This window comes from Myxocyprinus asiaticus, chromosome 32 (genome assembly GCF_019703515.2).
Source record: "Myxocyprinus asiaticus isolate MX2 ecotype Aquarium Trade chromosome 32, UBuf_Myxa_2, whole genome shotgun sequence".
NCBI lineage: Eukaryota > Metazoa > Chordata > Actinopteri > Cypriniformes > Catostomidae > Myxocyprinus > Myxocyprinus asiaticus.
The window spans coordinates 32,675,098-32,700,228 of record NC_059375.1 but is presented as its reverse complement, the minus strand read 5'-3'; the positions used below and the strand labels follow the sequence as shown (position 1 = coordinate 32,700,228).

Genomic DNA, 25,131 nt, shown 5'->3' with positions numbered 1-25,131 from the left:
AGGAACTCTTTATTCAAAACTTTCACAGTTTAATTGTTTAACAGTGTGGCAGTGAGGGTGCAAGTAAGGTGCTTATGTATACATTTTTCTGACATCAGAAAGGTTTTGAAGATCAGATAATACATACTTAGAAATGCTCCAATAAATGCTTTTTTAGACTGAAGAGGAAGTTTTGGGTTCTGAAATTTACAGTATGTTTTCATAGTGCATCAAGCTATTTTATCCCAAGAGGTCAAGGAAAATTTGATTCCTCATGTAACGACCCCTTTAATTCCTGTCGTCTTTCTCTCACTCTCTCTCTCTGATGAGTAGATGATGGGTGTATTGCCTATTTTACCTCTACTGTTTCCTGTCATGTGGGTTCTGGTTAATGCGTATGGAGAGGCACGTGTGTTTGCCGAGTCCAGCCGGAACTCTCCCACTGGCCTGGTAAGACACACATTACACCACACTGAACACACACACATATTCATTCACTTGCCTGTTTGGGTTTATGTTCCTTTTTGGTATTTATTAACAGTTCAGTCATGACAACCCTCGGAAAGATTAAGCATGTTAATGTGGGTATGACATATTGATAGGATATTGGTCTTTGCTGACTAAATCTGCTACACTGCTGTACGGAGACTTGCTATTGCTAGAACAGAAACAGACATACTGAGTTAAGCATTTGGACATGCTGCTGCTGCACAATTAGACATAAATACAATACCCATGTAGCAGATCTTGACATGTGGAGGGTTTCAGAGAAAACCCTCACAGCATGCTGCAGTGAAACCAGCTAACTTGTAAATTGAGCAAATGTAAATGTTACAGCAAAGAGAGAGTACGCAAGTTGATTGGCTACACCATCATGTGTCAAAGGACCTATTAGTTTACGCCATGTGAGCCGATTGGCTTGAAATATCACATGTAAGCGAGCTGATTGGCTAACAGACAAGTTTAAAGAACCTATCAGCTTGTGCCATTCAGAGTTTCATGCCTGAACTTAGTCATTTCTCACACATTTACTTAGCTTTGTAAATTGGGACATACCCTAGACTTCTATTGTTGTTATATAAAGCTTATAAAAAAATTTGACAAACAAAAACCTGAAACCTACCCCTAAAAAAAATAAATAATACTATGTAGAATAAAAAAAAAAATATATCATTTTATTTATTATTTATTTATTATTATTTTTTTTTTTTTTTTTTGCAATACTCCAAATGTCCCTAAAGAGATGTTTTTCACATTTAGCTCATGTTGGTGACAATTTTGTCCCTAAAAACGCACATAAAGTACATGTACATACACATAATATACAATATAACTTCCTAAATCCCACACTGTCGATATTGTGGATAAAATGTAACTCAATGACAACACCCTGTATACCATGTCTATTAACTTTGATTTTCAGCCGGAACAATGCATGAGGATGCAAACCTCATTGTCCCAGCCTAAGCTAGTAGTAGGGAGGTTTAGGGAAGGACTGAGGAGTCGAGGTAAAGCGAGTGAAAGAGACATTTGACCAGACGGGCTGACCGTCTCCTCCTCGGGGTTTTTAATCAGACTTTTCTCTCATCCCAGCTTGCTAAGTTCTCTGAGGACACTCTAAGCAGCTACACGGAAGTGGTGTCCTCCCAGGTATATCCTCTGTATTCCTCCTCCCCCTCTCCCAACCGTTCACCACACGCTTCTTGTGATCCTTCTCCCCTGCTCTGGATTCCCACAGCCACCACAATCTTTTTTTCCACCTTTTTGTTCTTAATTGTTTTAGCCATTACAACTTGTCTTCAGAAGGATCACTACAAAAGAACTTGTTTTAATTTGCTTCACCACATTTTATTTATTCTTTCTAATTTTTTTAAATCACACCCACATTATGCAATTCATATTCCCATTTTGTTCAATCAAATTAGCAAAATCAGGCAAGAATCCTGCGGTCATTTTTATTGATTTGCACCTTTTTCGCTTTTTGTGCTGCCGGTTAGTTTGGCACCACCCCCTCGCTGACCTTTGACCCCACTCGGCCTTTGCCTGCCCATCTTCTGCCTGCCTGAGGTTTGCATGATAGAGTATATGCTCTCTCTATAGTGGTGGTGCTTGTCTGGACTACATATTTCAAATTTTATAATCATGTTATCCAAGTTAATGCGTGTTTGGGAAAACTTTTGCATGATCAAGGCTTTTTTTTTTTTTTTTTAAATCTATAAAATATTGTACGATTTTGTCTGCATGGCCAGAAAGACATTGGTTATATGTTCAGGCTGAAAATATTGAAATTTCCTGTGTGTTTGGCTGTTCAATCTCATATTTTAAAGACTTTGTAATAATGAAAGGGAAGCCTTTTATAAATTTGCTGTTTATAAACAATATCATTTATTTATTTAACTGCCATGCACCTTTTTGAGAGTGCAGTAAAAGTTTGTGTTTGTGTATGTGTGTTTGTTGAGGATGAGAGTATTTAAAGTCAACATGAAATGGCATTCAACAATTTTTTTTTTTTACCTCCATAATGTGATGGACTTCCGAGTGAAACAGTACGTCTAATGCCAAACGTTTTAGGGTGGACTTAATTTTATCCACCAGCAATTGATTGGATTGTAAGTGGTGTTTTGTACATATATGAAGGTGGTTGGATGGGAGGGGTTGAAAAATATAGCTCTATTCGGATGGGATTAGTTTTATATGGGGACGTGGGGTAATGTAATAATTACTAGAGCTTCTCAGTCATTTTAATCCTGTGTGAATCTGTCATGTCATTAATTTCCCCAGACTTTTTTACGGACTGCGTGTTCTCGCTCCGGTAAAAATGACAGCGTGTTTTACCTACTATAAAACGGCCTGTAAAAATAACCCCTGGTAATATTAATCCAGTGTGAATTGATGAGTTAATAAAAAGCCTGTATATCTGCACTTTCCAGCACTTGCGCACTTTATTTTAAATAATGCTGTTTCTTAAGTTCTCAGAATGTTTGAACTGGATGTTGGTCAAGAGAAGACACCAGAAAATTTAAGATGTGCTTCACAATTTCAGATAATGCTGGTTGATGCGTTTGGACTGATGCATGTTTTACAAGCTTTTTATGCTATCAGGTGTATATTTACCCATGTTAAAGAGAAACAAGCAGTTTTTGATTATGATTTGAGTAGTGTAAGTGCGGGAAATTGTGTTAAGTCCCACGTTTCGGAACATAAAATTATATAATGTGATGGGATTGTCCATGTTTTTAATTCAGTGTAATATAAGATTACAGGCTTGTTAAGGCCACCAGTTATGTTGTATTTAGCCAGATATTCCAATCAGTTTATTCTAATAATCACAGATACAGTATATGCTCATATTTAATATTTCCTGCATAATTAATCAGCACAGTATACATTTTCTAATTGGTCAGTTATGCGTCACAGAAGTGTGCAAATGCTGAAGACATTTCTGTGATTTTTTACAGATATCGCTTATCCCATGCGAATCAACGGTAAATATTACAAAAGTCCACAGTAATAATTACTTTTCAGACATACAGTGCATCCGGAATGTATTCACAGTGCTTCACTTTTTCCACATTTTGTTATGTTACAGCCTTATTCCAAAATGGATTAAATTCATTATTTTCCTCAAAATTCGACAAACAATACCCCATAATGAGAACATGAAAGAGGTTTGTTTGAAATCTTTGCAAATTTATTAAAAATGAAAAAAAATCACATGTACATAAGTATTCGCAGCCTTTGCCATGACACTCAAAATTGAGCTCAGGTGCATCCTGTTTCCACTGATCATCCTTGAGATGTTTCTACAACTTGATTGGAGACCACCTGTGGTAAATTCAGTTGATTAGACATGATTTGGAAAGGCACACACCTGTCTATATAAGGTCCCACAGTTAACAGTACGTGTCAGAGCACAAACCAAGCCATGAACTCCAAGGAATTGTCTGTAGACCTCCGAGACAGGATTGTATTGAGGCACAGATCTGGGGAAGGGTACAGAAAAATTTCTGCAGCATTGAAGGTCCCAATGAGCACAGTGGCCTCCATCATCCGTAAATGGAAAAAGTTTGGAACCACCAGGACTCTTCCTAGAGCTGGCCGCCTGGCCAAACTGAGCGATCGGGGGAGAAGGGCCTTAGTCAGGGAGGTGACCAAGAACCCGATGGTCACTCTGACAGAGCTCCAGCATTTCTCTGTGGAGAGAGGAGAACCTTCCAGAAGAACAACCATCTCTGCAGCACTCCACCAATCAGGCCTGTATGGTAGAGTGGCCAGACGGAAGCCACTCCTCAGTAAAAGGCACATGACAGCCCTCCTGGAGTTTGCCAAAAGGCACCTGAAGGACTCTCGGACCATGAGAAACAAAGATTGAACTCTTTGGCCTGAATGGCAAGCGTCATGTCTGGAGGAAACCAGGCACCGCTCATCACCTGGCCAATACCATCCCTACAGTGAAGCATGGTGGTGGCAGCATCATGCTGTGGGGATGTTTTTCAGCGGCAGGAACTGGGAGACTAGTCAAGATTGAGGGAAAGATGAATGCAGCAATGTACAGAGACATCCTTGATGAAAACCTGCTCCAGAGTGCTCTGGACCACAGACTGGGGCGACGGTTCATCTTCCAACAGGACAACGACCCTAAGCACACAGCCAAGATAACAAAGGAGTGGCTCCAGGACAACTCTGTGAATGTCCTTGAGTGGCCCAGCCAGAGCCCAGACTTGAACCCGATTGAGCATCTCTGGAGAGATCTGAATATGGCCGTGCACCGACTCTCCCCATCCAACCTGATGGAACTTGAGAGGTCCTGCAAAGAAGAATGGGAGAAACTGCCCAAAATAGGTGTGCCAAGCTTGTAGCATCATACTAAATAAGACTTGAGGCAGTAATTGGTGCCAAAGGTGCTTCAACAAAGTATTGAGCAAAGGCTGTGAATACTTATGTACATGTGATTTTATTCGTTTTTTTATTTTTAATAAATTTGCAAAGATTTCAAACAAACTTCTTTCATGTTGTCGTTATGGGGTATTGTTTGTAGAATTTTGAGGAAAATAATGAATTTAATCCATTTTGGAATAAGACTGTAACATAACAAAATGTGGAAAAAGTGAAGCGCTGTGAATACTTTCTGGATGCACTGTATGTCCGGAAAATTAATCCCTTCCGCATAGGGCTTAAGCAGGCTTTGTGACATAAGCCGAAAATAAGAGAATATTTTTTAATAACATGCCCTGATAAATTGTTTACATATAAATAAGTTAAATAGGTCAATATTTAATTTCATTGTTGACTTTATATCAGCATTTGCAGCCCATTTTAAACGGCCTAGGTGACTTCAATGGATTAAGAAAATAGTTTTAGAGGCAGAGCATGTTATTACATTTTTGGTGAGAAACAACCCGTAATTTGTTATTTCACACGAGAGCTCAAGTTATTTTTAGAGCTTCAAAACACTTTGAATATGATGCACGAGTCTCTGACTAAGTAAATGACACTTTTAGGTTAGGTTTTTTAAGCTCGTAAATGGGACACTATCACTGACATTGTATTGAAAAGATAGGCTGTGATATTCATTAAAAAAGCTCCTTTTGTTTTCTGCATATGAAAGAACATCTTACGGGTTTGGAACAACATGAGTAAATTGTAACAGAATTTTTGTTTTTGGGTTGGCTATCCCTAAAGACCAGGAATGTATAATAAGAAAGTAAATAAGGTCACATTTGATTTCAGGTTGACTTTAAAAACTATGTTCAAAGATGTCTCTGCAACTAACCATTTTTAGTTCTTGCTCTACATTGCTGCTCTCCTTTAGCTGCTGTCTCACGCTTTCATTTGTGTTCTTCTGTTATTCAGTTTGTTTCCTATGAACTTCAGTTTCTCTCCCTTTTGCCGCTACCTGCTGAAAGATGCATTCAGCTCCACAAAACACCTATAAATCTCTGAATGCATTCAATTAGGACAAACCTGAGACTGGACACTCTAATGCAGACTCTCTCCTGTCTAACTATCCCAGGCTTTATCTTCCAGAGTTTATCTTTGTGTCTAAGTATGTGTGTGTGTTTATGTGTGTGTTAGGCTGAGGATAACAACGAGAATCAGATTTCAGGTTTTATAAATCCTGACACTTTTGCAGAGCCAGTCGATACCCAGGGCTGCTGATACATGGATTTCTATCAGGGCAGAAAGTGTTATTTATACCGTGTGTGTGTGTGTGTGTGTGTGTGTGTGTGTGTGTAGGAAATGCTACGCTGTGTGTGGAGACACCTGGTTAATGTGTTGAAAGGACAGTCCCAGACCCTCTGTTATACCTCCAGTCTGCTGCATTCGTTGGGCTCAGTCACTGTGAGTACCGCCCCATAACTTTATTGTTTTAAAAATTGATTAACATTCACTTAGTAATTAATTCTAATTAAAGGAATTTTCTTGGTTCTTTTTAACCTAATTATTTATGTACCGCATCTGTGCTATGTTGACAATCACCTCTGACAATAATTTCATTCCCTCAGCATGTATTAAAATACAGCAAAAAGTGTTTACAGTCAATACACTTTAAAACACATAAGTGCCTCACCTGAATATCTTCGGAAAAGCCCGTCCACACTAGGATACCAGAAAGGGACATCGAAGGGAACCCACAGGAATTATGTTGGTTATGCATAATCAGTTCTTCCACCTTAGAAAAATAGTACCAGACATCAGTAACAAACATTGTTTTTATACCGAAGAATTCATGAAAGTGTTTTAAAAAATTACTAGCTTAAAATTTCTGCTTTTAAAGCCTTTAAAACACTTGCCTACTAAGCCACAAAACAAAATGACTGTCCGTGGTTATCAGCTGCACAAAGCTGAAAATAACCCACAAAATTCTTTACTTAAAAATGTCAAGCTTCATGAACTAATCTGATAATGAAGTAACTTGCTTATTTTGACCTGACCCTCTCATAGGTGCTGTGCTGTGTGGATAAGCAGGGCATTCTTTCCTGGCCCAACCCCAGTCCTGAGACCGTGCTGTTCTTCAGTGGACGAGTAGAACCTCCTCATGACAGCCAGGAAGACCTCAGAGATGACTTGTCAGTAAACTCCCTCTGCCGGACAGAGGGCGACGAGGAACGAGATGAGGTTATTGAAAAGACAGCTGTTGAAAGCTAGACTGAACCATCATAAACCATGGCTGCACCAGAATAAATTGTTATTTTAGCCTTTGTTTTCTATCCCCTCAGTCTGTGTGTGTGTTTTCTGTGTCTAGCCTCAGGAAGGCGAGGCTCTCCTGTGTTTACCTGCATTTGAACCCTCACTCCATATAGCTGAGCAGGAGCCCAGTGAGACATCACATGACACTGCCCGTTCTTCAGACACACAACGCCCACGGCGAGGGCCTCAAACCACCCGCGCCAAACACCCGTCTGGCTCCAATGTCAGCTTCAGCCATGACACCGAAGGTGGAGTAGATGACATTTTGCAGGTAAGACTACATCTGTATGTTACTATGGGAGCTAGATTATCTATAGCAACAAACTAGCAACACCCTAGCAATCCCCAAGAGCCAGTTTAAGTCATTATTCACTGATAATCAAAAGCCATTTAAATAATAATATATAAAGTGAATAATGACTTAAATTTCAATCTTCATCACACAAAGCTACCATATGGATTCAGAAGACTTTGAATATAGCACATGGGTCATATGGACTACTTTTGTGATGATTTTTACAATGCTTTTTGGAACTCAAAGGGATAGTTCACCCAAAAATGATATTTGAATTCTCATCATTTACTCACTCTCATGCCATCCCAGATGTGAATGACTTTCTTTCTTCTGCTGAACCCAAAAAATTATTTTAAGAAGAATAGCTCAGCTCTGTAGGTCCATACAATGCAAGTGAATGGTGACCAGAACTTTAAAGGTCAAAAAAGCACATAATGGCAGCATAAAAGTAATCCATACGACTCCAGTGGTTAAATCCATATCTTCAGAAGTGATATGATAGGTGTGGGTGAGAAACTTAAGTCCTTTTTTATTAAAGATTCTCCTCCCTGCCCAGTTGGTGGCGATATGCACATAGAATGTGAATCGCCAAAAGCACAAGAAGAGGAATGTGGATGTGAAAGTATAAGTGGAGATTTATAGTAAAAAAGGACTTAGATATTGATCTGTTTTCACCCACACCTATCATATCGCTTCTGAATATATGGATTTAACCACTGGTGTCGTATGGATTACTTTTATGCTGACATTATGTGCTTTTTTTGACCTTCAAAGTTCTGGTCACCATTCACTTGCATTGTATGGACCTACAGAGCTGAGATATTTTTTCTAAAAAATATTGTGTTCAGCAGAAGAAAGTCATACACATCTGGAATGTCATGAAAGTGCGTAAATGATACCTGGATAGAAAGCTGTCCGTTAGCATTGCGATTTATTTCAATGACAGTTGAGTTCTTGTTAATGTGATTTTGTGTGTGTGTCTATTCCCAGCCATGCAGTCTAGCTGATGATCTGTGTGAAGCAGAAGATTTTGTGTGTGACTATCATCTGGAGATGTTGAGCCTGTCCCAGGATCAGCAAAACCCTGTCAGCATCCAATTTGATGACTCTGGCTGGCAGAATCATCTGCCCTCTCTGAAGCCTCTCGGCCTGAACATCCTACTCAACCTCTGCAATGCCACTGTCACCCAGCAGCTCTGCAGATTCTCCGACCACCTTTCCAATCTGGCACTGCAGGAATGTCATGGGGCCGTTCTGCCTGTACACGTTCCCTGGGGCCTTTGTGAACTCTCTCGCCTTATAGGTGTGACTGAGAGAAGCATGTTATTAAACATATGTTGCCAGGAAATGCTTTTAAAGGAATATGTCACCAAAAATTTAATTTGTATTATTATTATTAATAAAATAATATTAATTTTATAATATTTTTTTCTGTGCAAACACAAAAGGAGAATTTTTAAGAAACTTCACATAGATCTTTTCCATACAGACAGTTTAAAAAAAAGAAAACTACAAATGCACCTTAACCTCATGCAACATTGTGTTTTGGCTTCACTATATGCAATGCATTATTTAAATTAATTTTAACCGACTGATATCAGTTCAGAAGACTCTGGGCTCTCAGTAAAGGCTCAAACTTTCGATGTACAGAGTCATGTGGCAAAACAATATGGTGCCGACCACAACGGATTTTGTCTTTGGGAGAAACGGCAACAAAACTAGAGTACATCTAGTAAGAAACCTAATTACTTTTACCAGTTTGAGTCAAAAGATTAGAGTCTCTAGTTTCATGCGATACGCTATTTTTTTTATTTTAATTTGAGTGATTTATTGTGAAACAGTATGCCGTTAAACACAATGACAACTATAGTGGACAATAGCACTAGTTTTTCATTAGAAATCCTATACTTCCTGTGCATTTCACACTGGGAAATTAAATGTTGCTTTCAAAGGCTTTATATGGAGTTAGGATGAAAATAAGGTGCATTTCGAACTGTTCTGAGAGCAGTGCAGACAGACAGCACACTGGAGGTTAAGTCATTCAGTAAATAGGGAACAAGGGAGATAGATTTCCCCTGCAGCTAAGTGCATTCAATCCTAAAATCCAACCAAAAGTTCAGTTTCAGGCTGCAGATAATGTTTGGAACATTCAACATGTTTGGCAGACATGGTACAATGGTAATCAGTACATAGTTTCAGAATTAATGTATCATTTTATTTTAACATGTTTGGCAGTGATTGGACGATGCTGGCCATTACTTTGAATCAGAATTATGTATGCTAATTTCTGATTGTTAAAATGCTTCAGCACTGGCAATCACTTGTTTGTTTGACAGTGCAAAGAGAGAACATTGAGATTTTGTTGCCAAAGTAGAAAAAAACTCTGTAACAAAATTAAAATCAAGTCAAATAGTTACGTTTTTTTATATGTGCTTTTCCCACTACCATATTGTTCCAAAGCAGCTTTACAGAAAATCAGCTTTAATGTCTGTAACATCTCAGAAACATAAATAACCAGGGAACCTGGGTAGCTCAGCAAGCAAAGACCCTGACTACCACCCCTGGAATCGCAAGTTCGAATCAAGGGAGTACTGAGCGACTCCTGCCAGACTTCCAAAACAACCAGTTGGATGCCGCGGTGAATAGCGTGAGCCATCCCAATTGGTCATCAATGTATAGAACGTAAAGTATTCAGGTTTACCAAAGTCCTTTAAGAACTGTGCAGAAAAACAGGTTGACAGTGATATCAAATAGAGCCTTTTCTCATTGTAGTATCTTCACATCCTTTAATTAGACCTTTCTTTTAGATTACCAGATTGTTCTTTACTGTTGTGTCATCTGTCAGGTTTCACTCCAGGAGCAAGAGAACTGTTTAAGCATGAAAATCATCTGACTCTGTACCAGCTCCCTTCTGGAGAGAAGGCCAAAGAATCTGCTCCACGACGCCTCCATCACTTCACCAAACGCCAGCCGCCCATCAATCACCTCATCAGCCTGTTCGTCAGGGACAGCACTACCAGTATGACCCATTTTTATCTAGCTCACTTCCTGTTTGTCCTTAGTGGTTTAAATCACTGACCTTTGACCTTTAAACTCTCCTCAGACAATGTGCAGATGCTCTCCCACGGCTCGGCCGACCTCATCCTGGAAGCCTGCACAGATTTCTGGGACGGGGCGGACATCTATCCGATGTCTGGATCTGACAGGTCAGGGAGATGAATTAAGAGTCTAATTCTTGAAACTCAGTTTTCTTTTATAGCAGAGTGGAGAAATTTCCTTTTTGTACTGAAGTACTTTTATGTTACCAGTAAGGCTGGGCAATATAGCTAAAAATATATATATATATATTATATTATACAGAATTAGTATTTGTAAATATTATATTTTAATGTAATATATTCAACATATATTTCATATAATAAAATGATATTTGACTATTTTCAATATTGATGTATTTGCTCTGAAATACAAGGAAAGGGAACCATCATTTCGGCCACTGTTGCCAAGTAGATTCAAAATGTTTAGAGCGACAAGTAGAACAGCCCTTGTTACCTGCAGATGTCTCTGATATTGTCATATGAGATGACTAAAACTTTGGTTCTTCTGTCCCTATAGGAAAAAGGTTCTCGATTTCTACCAGCGTGCCTGTCTGGCAGGATATTGTTCTGCATTTGCCTATAAGCCTATGCAGGTGGCATTGTCCAGCCAGCTCAATGGCAAGTGTGTGGAGTTGGCTCCGGGCCCCACGCTCTTCTCAGGGGTGGAGCTCCCTAGCACGATTCCCATCAAGCATGGCAGCCGCAGGAACAGCTGGAGCTCTGATGGTGAGACACACAAGACTGCATTGCCCATAAACGTGCCCTTTGGCTTGCTTGATGCCTCAAAGTTCAAATACAAGAAAGCAGTGTTTCCTAACATTAGGTCAGAGTACAGGATTGAAAAGTTATCTTAAAATGTTTTGTGTGTGTGTCAGAGGGTATTGGAGAAGGTCTGGATAAGGAGGACTGTGTTCAGGCTCTGAGCGGGCAGATCTTCATGGGGATGGTGTCGTCCCAGTTCCAGGCCCGACTGGACACAGTGCGGCTCATTGAGAACCTGGTGGGAGCCTGCATCCGCTTTGTATACTTCTCCATGGAGGACGAGTTACGCAGCAAAGTAAGACACTGGCTCATGCAATATAGGAGTACAAGGTGTTATTTAGGGTGTTGTATTTTCTCATCTCTTAATGTTGTCTGTGTGTAGGTTTTTGCAGAGAAGATGGGTTTAGAGACAGGCTGGAACTGTCACATCTCTCTAACCCCAAACGGAGATAGTCACTGTGATGGTGCTCCCTCCAGCCCTAGCCAGGCAGGATCTCTACATGATGACCTTCTGCATGGTAAGTGTGTGCTTCTGTCTGCCTGTATAGAAAATGTACATTTCACATTATCACTTTGGATCACTTGGATTCAAACTTAGTAGAGATGTACTGATGTATAGGCTGCCGATATTTATCGGCCAATTATTGACCAAATTAAAACCATTGGCATATCGTTAATAAGAATGAGCATAAGCACTCTGTGAATTCAAATGCACAATCCAGAAATAATAATAGCCACAATATGCAGAATGGTTGGCACTCCTAAGAACATTTATGGAACGTTTATGGAATTAACACGTTAATGCGGAAAAAACTGACATGACAGTTGTGAAAAACGCTTTGAAACCAGCAGACTTTGAGTTCTGAGACAGGTAAAATATACATTAATTTTGCATGATTGATTAAATTAAGATTGAAATTGCAATATGGCTTTGTGCGATTACTAAACCTTAAAAGGCTGCGTTTTAAACTGCAGAAACAGAAGTGCAAATATCTTTAAGATGTACAAAATAACTAGGCCTGTCGTTTTAACGTGTTAATTCGGTGCAATTAATTCTCTAAAAAATAATGCGTTAAATTAATGCAATTAATCATGTCCCCGCACCGTAATAAGGAAGATCCCTGAACAATTTAAGCTTTAAGTACCACCTGTTTTCTTCAGCTGGCAGTAAGCAAAACTTCAGCTGTATAGGCAATGCGCAGTTTATACAGAGAACAAACCAACCCTTCAGCAGACAGCACAATACAAGTATGCATTCTAGCATTCAAAACATAGCTTGGAGCACAAATTCGAACTTGGGGATCTCAAGACATGTTTTTCTAAGTATTAAACTACGTTTAACTTGACACAGCGACCTGAAAATGGTATGTTTATGACACGACGCAACCAAAGTGAGATGCTCCAGAAGCATCCGTCTGACGCAGGTGTACTTAGACAAGCCCTCATAATAACTCTCAGACTGATTGACAAATTCAATTCAAATGGGTTGCTGTGAACTCTAGGCCAATGATTGGCTTATGTTCAGTAATATGCAAATAAACAATACAAAATTGGATTCTAAAGCCACTTTTTGTATTGTCTCAATGCTTTACTCATCTGACACAGTAATATAATGCATTTTAATTATATAAATACTATTTTTTCATTATATATAAACTCAGCAAAAAAGAAACGTCCCTTTTTCAGGACACTGTCTTTCAAAGATAATTTTGTAAAAATCCAAATAACTTTACAGAAGAGACAGGAAGGACAGCTGATCGTCCTCGCAGTGGCAGACCACGTGTAACAACACCTGCACAGGATCGGTAAATCCGAATATCACACCTGCGGGACAGGTACAGGATGGCAGCAACAACTGCCCGAGTAACACCAGGAACGCACAACCCCTCCATCAGTGCTCAGACTGTCCGCAATAGGCTGAGAGAGGCTGGACTGAGGGCTTGTAGGCCTGTTGTAAGGCAGGTCCTTACCAGACATCACCGGCAAAAACATTGCCTATGGGCACAAACCCACCTTCGCTGGACCAGACAGGACTGGCAAAAAGTGTTCTTCACTGACAAGTTGCGGTTTTGTCTCGCCGGGGGGATGGTCGGACTCGTGTTTATTGTCGAAGGAATGAGCGTTATACTGAGGCCTGTACTCTGGAACGGGATTGATTTGGATGTGGAGGGTCCATCATGGTCTGGGGCGGTGTGTCACAGCATCATCAGACTGAGCTTGTTGTCATTGCAAGCAATCTCAATGCTGTGTGTTACAGGGAAGACATCCTCCTTCCTCATGTGGTACCCTTGACCCTCCAGCATGACAATGCCACCAGCCATACTACTCGTTCTGTATGTGATTTCCTGCAAGACAGGAATGTCAGTGTTCTGCCATGGCCAGTGAAGAGCCCAGATCTCAATCCCATTGAGCACGTCTGGGACCTGTTAGATCGGAGGGTGAGGGCTAGGGCCATTCCCCCAAGAAATGTCCGGGAACTTGCAAGTGCCTTGGTGGAAGAGTAGGGTAACATCTCACAGCAAGAACTGGCAAATCTGGTGCAGTCCATGAGGAGGAGATGCACTGCAGTAATTAATGCAGCTGGTGGCCACACCAGATACTGACTGTTACTTTTGATTTTGACACCCCCCCCTTTGTTCAGGGACACATTATTCCATTTCTGTTAGTCACATGTCTGTGAAACTTGTTCAGTTTATGTCTTAGTTGTTGAATCTTTTTATGTTCATGCAAATATTTACATGTTAAGTTTGCTGAAAATAAAAGCAGTTGAAAGTGAGAGGACATTTATTTTTTTGCTAAGATTATATATTTATTATTTGAATTATTTAAATATAACTATTTATAATTATTTCATCAGTATATATCGAATTCTTTTCATTTGAGGGGCTTTCTTAGCAAATATTTATATATGTGATAAATTACGATTAATTCGTTTAATTAATCGGCACACCAAGTAATTAATTCTATTAAAAATTTTAAGTGATTGACAGCCCGAAAAATAACCTTTTTTTTTTTTTTTTTTTATATCAATCATCATGTTGTAGGTTGCCTGGGATGATAGTCACTTATATAATTTAGCGGGTGTTATACAAAACATATTTAACTGCAGAATGCTGCAATTGACCAATTAGAATCAAGTACTCCAGAGAGCCACAATGTAATCTAGTTATATTATAATCATTTGTTTAGATTCTCGTGATGATGCAGAAGGCCCTCTACTGCCAGAGGATCAATCAGATCTTGCCAGCTTCCAGCCTACTGACAGTGATGTGCCCAGTTTCCTAGAAGACTGCAACAGAGTAAGCCATCTGCACCAGCCGGCTCTATGACATCATTAATAATAATATGTGTTTTGTTGAAAGACTTTTCATTGCTGTTATATCTCTGTTGTTCTGTAGGCCAAACTGCCTCGTGGCATCCACCAAGTTCGTCCTCATTTAAAGAACATCGACAATGTGCCTCTACTGGTGCCCCTGTTCACAGACTGCACCCCTGAAAGTGAGTCAGTGCACACAATGCCTCAAGACAGGCAACATTTATATTTTAATTGAGACTTTTCATTATGAGAAAGTAATAGAAAGTATTGACTGTATTTGTGAAGATTCTACGCGCTTTAAAGCTTAAATATAATGTGTGTATATATACACACCGATCAGCCAAAACATTAAAACCACCTGGCAAAAATTGTGTAGGTCCCCCTTGTGCCACCAAAACAGCACCAACCCGCATCTCAGAATAGCATTCTGAGATGCTATTCTTCTCACCACAGTTGTACAGAGCGGTTATCTGAGTTACCGTAGACTTTGTCAGATCGAACCAGTCTGGCCATTCTTTGTTGACCTCTCTCATCAACAAGGTGTTTCCATCCACAGAACTGCTGCTCACTGGATGTTTTTTGTTTTTGGCACCATTCTGAGTACATTTTAGAGACTGTTGTGTGTGAAAATCCCAGGAGATCAGCAGTTACAGAAATACTCAAACCAGCCTGTCTGGCACCAACAATAATCCATGTGATTATCTAATCAGCCAATCGTGTGGCAGCAGTGCAGTGAATAAAATCATGAGATTTAGTTAATGTTCACATCAATCATCAGAATAGGGAAAAAAATTTATCTCCGTGATTTGGACTGTGGCATGATTGTTGGTGCCAGATGGGCTGGTTTGAGTATTTCTGTAACTGCTGATCTCCTGGGATTTTCACGCACAACAGTCTAGAATTTACTCCGAATGGTGCCAAAACAAAAAACATCCAGTGAGTGGCAGTTCTGCGGATGGAAATGCCTTGTTGATGAGAGAGGTCAACAGAGAATGGCCAGACTGGTTCGAACTGACAAAGTCTACGGTAACTCAGATAACAACTCTGTACAACTGTGGTGAGAAGAATATAATCTCAGAATGCTATTCTGAGATGCGGGTTGGTGCTGTTTTGGTGGCACGAGGGGGACCTACACAAAATTAGGCAGGTGGTTTTAATGTTGTGGCTGATCGGTGTATATATGTGTGTGTGTGTGTGTGTGTGTGTGTGTGTGTGTGTGTATAGATAGATAGATGGATAGATAGATAGAATATGTAATGTAGATAAACACTGAGCCCTCTGGATGTGCATGTGTCTTACAGCAATGTGTGAAATGATGAAGATCATGCAGGAGAACAGAGAAGTGACGTGCTGTTTAGGGAGCTCTGCAAATTTCCGCAACAGCTGCCTGTTCCTGCAGAGTGACATCAGGTTAGCAGCACACACATTATTGTCATGCCACTGCACACAGTCCACTAAGGCAACACAATACAAACATCATTAAAGGGATACTTTACACAAAAAATTTAATTCTCACCATTTACTTATCTTCATGCCATCCCAGATGTGTATAACTTTCTTTCTTCTGCTGAACACAAAGATTTTTAGAAGAATATTTTAGCTCTGTAGGTTGATACAATGAAAGTGAATGAGTCCAAAATTGTGAAGCTCCAAAAGGTCGTAAAAGTGGCATAAAAGTAATACGACTCCAGTTGTTAAATCTATATCTCCAGGCGTGGGTGAGAAACAGATCAACATTTGAGTCCTTTTTACTGTAAATTGGCACTTTCACTTTCACATTCTTCTTTGTTTTTTGGTGATTCGCATTCTTTGTGCACATCGCCACCTACTGGGCAAGGAGGAAAATAAAGTAAAATTATATATAGTAAAAAAAAGGACTTAAATATTGATCTGTTTCCACTGGAGTCTTATTAATTACTTTTATGCTGCCTTTTATGTGCATTTTAGGGGTTCAAAATGTTGGTACCCATTGTGAGGACCTACAAAGCTGAAATATTCTTCTAAATATCTTCATTTGTGTTCTGCAGAAGAAAGTCATACACATCTGTGATGGCATGAGGGTGAGAAAATAATGAGAGAATTTAAATTTTTGTGTGAACTATCCCTTTAACACTGTATATTGTAATTAGATATGACCTATAATCTCATGGGTCTTAATGGTGTAAGGTTTCAAATTCAAATTAAAAGGTACAACTTTTGTTTGCTGAAATCACATTAAATCCACATGTATTAGAAATTATCTAATGATTTATATGTCTACTGTATGAAATATTCTGTATCAAACTCTAGAGCACTCTGCAGTACCTTAAATATTAAAATGATTGTTGTGATATGGAATCGTGTGTGTGCGTGTGTGTTACAGTATCTCTCTGGATCCTCTGTACCCGTCGCGGTGCTCGTGGGAGACTTTTGGGTATGCTGCAGGCTGTGGGCTGAATAGAGACTGTGATGAACTCTCTCCACTGGGGCTTAGTGCTCGCCTCAACAGTCTCGCCTGCTCGCTGTCCTTCCATCAGGGGGAGAGTGTCAGCGTAGTCAAACTCATAGAGCAGGTATGATCAGCTCATATTCTCACACATTCTCTGAAAGGCTTTTGGGAAAGAGCACAATTGGTTAAATGGTAAAATGAAAATGACATTTTTGCCGCTTTGTTAGACAGATATTGTGAGAAGTAGGCAGAGTAGAATGTCAAGAGAAGGGAATTTGATTGTGACATGTTGCAGGCCATACTCTATCCTTCAGCACCCACATGAGCAACACTGCTCAATATGCATTGAGCTTGTGCGCTAATTACTGCACCACAGCTCCAACAAAAAAGATGAATAATGTACAAGAAATAAATTCTAATTAAGAATGCAAGTCTGAGCATGTTCTTCCCACTATTCTCCTCCCATAATTCCCTGTCATTCTCACAATTATGTAATTTCTGCACCAGTTCTACACCTAAATTCTCTAAATTGTTAAAATATTTACACCCCTCCCCCAACTTCCATTTGTATGTCTAAACAGGTAATCCCACCCCAAACTCACACAATTGGTTGAGCAATGTTATGTCTGGCCCACTTTGGCCCATTAAACTAGCAGATTGAAATTCATGGCACAGTGGTGCAAAAATTACACGCTTCACTAGTGGTCGACCGATATATCAGCGAGGCTGATAAATCGGCCAATATTATGCCTTTTTTAATTATCGGCATCGGGCGGTAAATTTTCCCCTTTGGCCGATATTATTGTATTTTTTTTTTCTCTTGAGGGCACCAAGAATCGGCTGCTTGCATGTGAAGCGACTGAGACATGTAAATGTGCAGTCACAGTTCGTTTTGTTGTTAGTGCCATCGTGTTACAATAATAATAGACCAGTGTGCAACACAGTGTCATTTAAACGGTCTGCATGTCGGAGCCGCAGCAGACGCGTTTGAGCTCAGTGTTAAAGTGCTCACCTGTTTCATTCTCCCTCTCTCTCCTCAACAGTCTTGTTTAATGATAAAAAGGCAAATATCAAACTAATATCATATACCATCTGCAAATATGTGCATATCACGTTCAAACAGATGTAATAACCCAACCTCACACAATCAGCACATCTAAGATGGCGGCACGGATTGCCGCCTTGGTATGGAGCTCTCCAGTTCTATTGCTGTTTTTGTTTGTTTGTCCTGTTTTTTGTTTTTTTTTTCCCTCCCAATTTTGAATGCCCAATTCCCAATGTGCTCTAAGTCCTCATGGTGGCGTAGTGACTTACCTCAATCCGGGTGGCGGAGGATGAATCCCAGCTGCCTCCACGTCTGAGACCATCAATCCACGCACCTTATCATGTGGCTTGTTGTGCGCGTTCCCACGGAGACATAGTGTGTGTGGAGGCTTCACGCCATCCACCGTGACATCCACGCTCAACTCACCACGTGCCCCACCGAGAGCGAACCACATTATAGCGATCATGAGGAAGTTACCCCGTGTGACTCTACCCTCCCTAGCAACCAGGCCAATTTGGTTGCTTAGGATGTTTGTCCTGTGTTTAATAATTTATTAACGATCAGTTTTACCAGAGACAAGCTGCTGAATATTCGGCAGCACACACCAGACAATCTTTTACCGGTTTTTGATTATTCAGACACTCTGTTGGACATTTTAGTTGGAGGAGTTAATGGGGAAAACGAGAGGCGGAGGAACGTGTTTTTAGGTTAACGAATGTTGGTGTACAGATGTAACAACACTGAAGATGTGCTGTCCTAATTTAGAGGCACTCTTCATAGACTGTTAGCCTTTCTACTTGCCGTGGGAGTTTTCCTCATATATTCTTGTATTTATATGCCTCCACACACGTGTGAGTGCAGCGCTGCAACGGCTGATTGATCACATCACTGACATGGAGCAACAACACTCAGACTCACTTATTATTATTCTTGGAGATTTTAAAATGGCAAATCTCACACATGAACTGCCCAAACACAGACAGCACATTACATGCCCCACCAGAGACAGAAATACACTGGATCATTGCTACACAACAATAAAGGATGCATATCGCTCTGTCCCACGTACAGCTTTAGGACTCTCTGATCACTGTCTGGTCCATCATCTTCTGACCTACAGGAAGAAACTAAAATCAGCTAAACCCATAGTAAAGACTGTAAAAAGATGAAGCAGAGCTGGAACTACAAGCCTGCTTTGACTGCACTGATTGGAGTGTTTTTGAAGCTGCAGCCACCGACCTGGACGAGCTCACAGATACTGTGACATCATATATCAGTTTATGTGAGGACATGTGCATTCCTACTAGGACTTATTTAACATACAATAATGACAAACCATAGTTTACAGCAAAACATAGGCAGCTTCGTAAGGCCAAAGAGGATGCTTACTGAAGTGGGGATACAATCTTGTACAATCAGGCCATATACAGACTGAAAAAGGAGATTAGAGTGGCTAAAAGAAGCTGAAAGGCTGAAAAAACAGTTTTCAGCTAATGACCTTGCATCAGTGCGGAGAGGCCCAAAAGACTTTACTAACTTTAAGACACCATCCCCCAACACTGTAGGGAATCAACAACTGGCTAACGGTCTGAATGTGTTTTACTGTAGATTTGAAAATCCCAGTCACACACCCCACACCCTCTCCGACCTTGCACACAAACATTTACACCACCTGCCACCACCCTCATCCCCTCTCCTGCTACTCAACATTCACTTAAAATCTGTGAAGAGGAGGTATGCCGGGTCTTCCGGAAACAGAAGGCAAGGAAAGCACAGGGCCAGATTGTGTTTCACCCACTTGTCAAAAATCCTGTGCTGACCAGCTGGCCCCATCTTCACACAGATCTTCAACAGATCACTGGAGCAGTGTGAAGTTCCCTGCTGCTTCAAACGCTCCACAATCATCCCCATCCCAAAGAAACCCAAGATCAAAGGACTTAATGACTACAGATCCTTCGCTCTGACATCTGTGGTCAAGTCATTTGAGAGACTGGTGTTGGCCCACCTTAAGGACATCACTGAACCCTTTCTGGATCCCCTTCAGTTTTCTTATAGAACAAACTTGTCTGTGGATGATGCAGTCAATATTTGACTACATCACATACTTCAACATCTAGACAGAGCAGGGATGCTAGGATACTATTTGTTGACTTCAGTTCGGCTTTTAACAGTATCAACCCCGCTCTCCTATGGATTAAATTAACCCAGCTCTCTGTTCCCGGCTCTATCTGTCAGTGAATCACCAGCTTTCTGACAGACAGGTAGCAACTAGTGAGAATGGGGAAATTCACCGCCAGCACATGTGTGCTCTCCCCACTACTCTACACTAATACCCAAGGACACCTCTGTTAAGCTCCTGAAGTTCGCAGACGACACTACAGTCATCGGCCTCATCAAAGATTATGATGAGTCTGCATACAGAAGGGAGGTTGAACAGCTGGCCGTAAGGTGCAGTAAAAAAAAACTGGAACTGAACACGCTTAAAACAGTGATGATGATAGTGGATAGTTCAACCTGCCACAGGCGCTGCTGATACAGTTCTACTCAGCAGTCATTGAGTCTGTCCTCTGCACTTCTATAACTGTCTGGTTTGGTTCAGCTACCAAATCAGACATCAGAAGACTACAAAGGACAGTTTGGACTGCTGAGAGGATTATTGGCACTCCCTTACCCACCCTGCTAGAACTGTACACATCCAGAATGAGGAAAAGGGCTGGTAAAATCACTCATGACCCCATTCACTCAGCACACTTTCTCTTTGAACTGTTGCGCTACAGAGCACTGAGCACCAGAACAGCCAGGCACAGGAACAGTTTTTTTCCCTCAGGCTATCCATCTCATGAACAGTTAAAACTGCCCCCAAATACTTTCCTTTGGTCAATACAACCATGTGCAATACAATCTGTCCATTCCTACTTATATCCATATTTAATTTATATTCTTTAACATATCCTACCTCTTCTTCAATACATTACATCACCTGCACATAACCATATATCTGTATATAAAATATTCTAAAAACATTGAGCTATTGTATATTTCTCTTTTTTTTTTCTCTTTTTTTTTTTTTTTCTTTTTTTTTTATCTGTTATATCGTATTTTTGGTTATTTTTTTATGTCACTATATGTATATATGTTTCAATATACACATAAATACAAACATATACATGGTTGCATTCTCTTGCACTGGAAGCTTCTGTCACCATAACAAATTCCTTGTGTGAGTAGCATACTTAACTCATTCTGATTCTGATTCACACAACTTCAGCATCAAAATCTCCAAAAAGGTTGGTCAAGATTACGATCAAAGAACATATTTCAAATCAGCAGTAAAATCTGACAGCATAGTTATCTTAAATGGTACTTCTTTACCTCAGATTACGCTGAAAAAAAAAAGCACTTTTACCAGCTTTTATAGATAATGCGCGTTGTAGAGTTGATTGACAGGCGATGCCTGTATCTAAAAGGTGACTGGCTCTTTTACCTGTAAGGTGGGACTTCCTGTCTACATCCGTTGACCGTTGGCTGCAGTTGGGCATTCTAATTTTTCCCATTCATTTTAATAGAAGTGGCCCGTCTCTGCTAAATAGTTGCTGGTGCAACTTCAAGGTAAAAGTGCTTCATGTGTGCTATGAGTAAATTTGTTATTTACTATGTACTGTATGTACAATTACTTTGATTCTGTATTTTTGAGAAAATGCGATTGCTAACGTGGACATGCCATCTATGGTTGCTGGTCTACTGTGTGTACTGTTATGTCCTTTCTAATATATTAACAATTTCTTCACGTGCAAATAAATTACTAAAATTTAATGACTAAACAGAAATCAGAAGAAACTGCTATCTACCATTTAAAATACAATATTATTATTATTATTATAATTGTTTTTTTTTTTACAAAGTTAAAAGTTTTGTGTGAAATTGAGTAAATATAGTGCTAAATAAGAGTTTATTATTATTATTTTTTTAGCAATTTTTTATGTTTGTTATTTACTATATTAAATTGTGTTATATATCGGCATTGTATCAGTCTATCGGCCACCCCGCTCTCTGGATATCGGCATTGGCCATTAAAAAACCCATACTGGTCGACCACTGCACTTCACATTTCTTGCTGTTAATGTATCTGCAGGCGAGACACACCACCTATGGCATTCGCAAGTGCTTCCTCTTCCTACTGCAGTGTCAACTGACCCTGGTTATTATTCAGGTAAGAACAAATTCATTTTACACTGGTGTCAAACAGAAGCTTTCTTCTGCATGTTATGTACAGGATTTGAAGTTTAATCACTGAGGCTCATGAAACAATACAGAAGTCGTAGGTGATTCTGTGCTGTTTTTGATTTGTACTGTTGTTATATTGTGACATCTTGGTGTTGTAGTTCATGGCCTGCCTTATTCAACTGCCCCCTCCCATGAACATCACAGATATTCTGTGGCTTTCCTGCTTCTGTTACCCCCTGCTAAGGTAAGAGAGAGGAAATTCAAACAAAAACACCCAGATATTGCATTGGAGGGGGTCACTGATAAAATCGGGTCACTGCCTTGTATCCTCGATCTTTATAAATAAATATTTGGTATCTACAGTGTGTCCTTCCTGGGTAAACCTCCTGATAGCTCCGTGATGACAGTCGCTACTGGAAAGAATCTCAGCTCCATACCACGCAAGGTCAGTGACCACACAATGCACCCCTGCAGCGCAAACTATTTAAGCACACTTGACAGAATGCACATGTGCATTCTTGTTATTTTTGACTCCCTCTTACAGACTCAGCAGTACTTCCTGGGTTGGTTCCTGTTGAAGTTTGGTCTGACGGTGTTGGCCTACTTAGTTGGCTTTGGGTTTTCTCTACAGGAAGTGTGTAGAGTAGCTAACCTCACAGAAAATGAAAACAACAGCACCCTCACCTGCTCCCATATATTCACTTCTAGGTACACACACGAACATAAATAAATAATTTTCTGTGTTACATGTTTAGATTGATTTGAATTGGTTGTGAGTGCTAATCAATGATTAATGTGCAGCTCCCAGGATGCCCTTCAGTGGTTTGGTGAATTGTCCAATGGGCTGCTTCTGATTCAGAAGGTCATGGCGGGTTTCTTGGCTTTGCACACAGGTGACTAAATACACTCCACTGCCTTAAAGGAATATTCTGGGTTCAATACAAGTTAAGCTCATTCGACAGCATTTGTGGCATAATGTTGATTACCCCAAAAAATAATTTTGACTTGCCCCTCCTTTTCTTTAAAAAAAAAAAAAGTAAATATCAAGGTTACAGTGAGGCAATTACAATGAAAGTGAATGGGGGCCAATTTTTGGAGGGTTTAAAGACAGAAATGTGAAGATTATAATTTTATAAAATCACTTATATTCTTCTGTTAAAACTCATGTATTATTTGAGCGGTAAAGTTGTTTAAATCGTCATTTTGTAGTCATTTTAGGGTTTGCTGACATTACATCGTCATGGCAACAAAGTTGTAAAATTGGCTATAACTTCACACAGAAAAGTTTGTAAGCAATTTGATCACACTAAAAACATGTTAACACACATTGTTTGTTTTGTGGCTATACTTTTGAAACAGTGTGTATTTTATCATGTACAGATTGGCCCCATTGACTTCCATTGTAAGTGCCACACTGTAACCTAGAGTTTTGCTTTTTTTAAAGAAAAGGAGGGGCAAGTAAAAATACATTCTTGTGATAATCAACATTATGCCACAAATGCTGTCAGTTGAACTGAAATTTGGACTTTGTGCTGAGTTAAGAGGTGGTATTGAAACATCTCAGCACAACGACCAAAATAGCAAATTGCGCTTTGCGGCACTTAATTTACATACAATACACCCACAGTTTGCGTGCCTCCACCCACAGTAGTGCAAACACTCCCACCCTTAGAATTAGAGCTCTCACGAAAATTGGATAAGACGTTGCGTTCAGTCGTAGTGCGTTGCACACTCACAAGAATAGAGCCCTAAGTCTTCTAAAGCCATACGATAGCTTTGTGTAAAGAACAGACTGAAACATACGTTTTTGTTTTTTTTAATAAAGGCTTAACCAGAATATGGACCTTAATTGTAAAATTATGTGATCAGTGAGAAAAAATGTGATCCAGTTGCAGTCATGTTTTTTATTCTCTCCCTTTCTCTCAGTGGTCATCTCTCTGAGCTATGTACACCGTTCCCAGTCCTTGTGGAAAAAGAACCCATTCAGTAACACATGGTGGTGCCTCACAGTGCCTGTGGTGTGAGTGTTTAACATGTAGAAAATGCTTTCACAGATTACACTTTAGCACATTCACAAGTAAAGCAGCTGTGAAAAATTAGACATGCTGTGCAAGAGTAATGTCCGCACAAAAGGCTTGCTGTTTTTTAAAAACTATTTTCACTTGCTTAACGATCACTTAAATGCAATCGGCCAATGGTTTTCTCTTCTCTGTCTCCCTCAGATTGTTGGGGCAGGTAGTGCAAGCTGTGGTAGATTATTATTTATGGCAGGACAGGAGCACAAAGGTGGTCTTTACACTAGCTCACATTCCGTTTGAGGTCTGGCTGTTTGTGTCTCTGTCAATTGTGTTTGTGGTGCTAATCAACGAAGCAGTAAAACTGAATGAAATCAGGTAAGAGGCTACATTGGAAGTTTGAAAATGATTATAGTTTTGCTGTACTGTAAAGGGTACAACTAGGTTTAAACTTAAGTCTAAGCACAATATATATGTCTTCCATGTGTTTAAAATCAGCATTAAACTGTTCGCAAACCATCGTACTTCCATAAACTGACATATTTCTGAGTGAAACGGGATAATTAATGAGAAAATCATGCACAATAAAACAAAAAACTTTCATTAAAGGAGTATACCAGGTTCAAAACAAGTTAAGTTCAATCGACAGCATTTGCGCCATAATTTTGATTTCCTTAAAAATGTGGGTTCTACTGCGGCACTTAAAATGAAAGTGAATGGAGCCACTCCGTTAACGTTAAAATACAGTTTCAAAAGTATAGCCACAAGACGTGAACAA

General features: G+C 39.8%; 1 protein-coding gene across 4 annotated transcripts in view; it reads left to right on the top strand.

Annotated features, from left to right (window-relative positions):
• Positions 1-25,131, top strand: part of LOC127423037 (transmembrane protein 94-like) — a 54,299-nt gene that overhangs the window by 25,212 nt on the left and 3,956 nt on the right. The window contains exons 10-31 of one of the 4 annotated variants that reach the window (XM_051667023.1): positions 313-429; positions 1,573-1,629; positions 6,217-6,321; positions 6,925-7,098; positions 7,226-7,441; positions 8,456-8,768; positions 10,311-10,484; positions 10,569-10,671; positions 11,081-11,289; positions 11,439-11,620; positions 11,708-11,843; positions 14,515-14,624; positions 14,724-14,823; positions 15,943-16,051; positions 17,004-17,193; positions 22,247-22,324; positions 22,497-22,582; positions 22,702-22,783; positions 22,883-23,046; positions 23,140-23,231; positions 24,265-24,358; positions 24,561-24,731. In XM_051667023.1, coding sequence (XP_051522983.1) covers positions 313-429; positions 1,573-1,629; positions 6,217-6,321; positions 6,925-7,098; positions 7,226-7,441; positions 8,456-8,768; positions 10,311-10,484; positions 10,569-10,671; positions 11,081-11,289; positions 11,439-11,620; positions 11,708-11,843; positions 14,515-14,624; positions 14,724-14,823; positions 15,943-16,051; positions 17,004-17,193; positions 22,247-22,324; positions 22,497-22,582; positions 22,702-22,783; positions 22,883-23,046; positions 23,140-23,231; positions 24,265-24,358; positions 24,561-24,731 — 3,062 coding nt within the window. Of the gene's footprint in view, positions 1-312; positions 430-1,572; positions 1,630-6,216; positions 6,322-6,924; positions 7,099-7,225; positions 7,442-8,455; positions 8,769-10,310; positions 10,485-10,568; positions 10,672-11,080; positions 11,290-11,438; positions 11,621-11,707; positions 11,844-14,514; positions 14,625-14,723; positions 14,824-15,942; positions 16,052-17,003; positions 17,194-21,605; positions 21,724-22,246; positions 22,325-22,496; positions 22,583-22,701; positions 22,784-22,882; positions 23,047-23,139; positions 23,232-24,264; positions 24,359-24,560; positions 24,732-25,131 lie in introns of those variants that run through there. The other 3 variants (XM_051667024.1, XR_007894265.1, XM_051667025.1) reach the window with 3 other exon arrangements.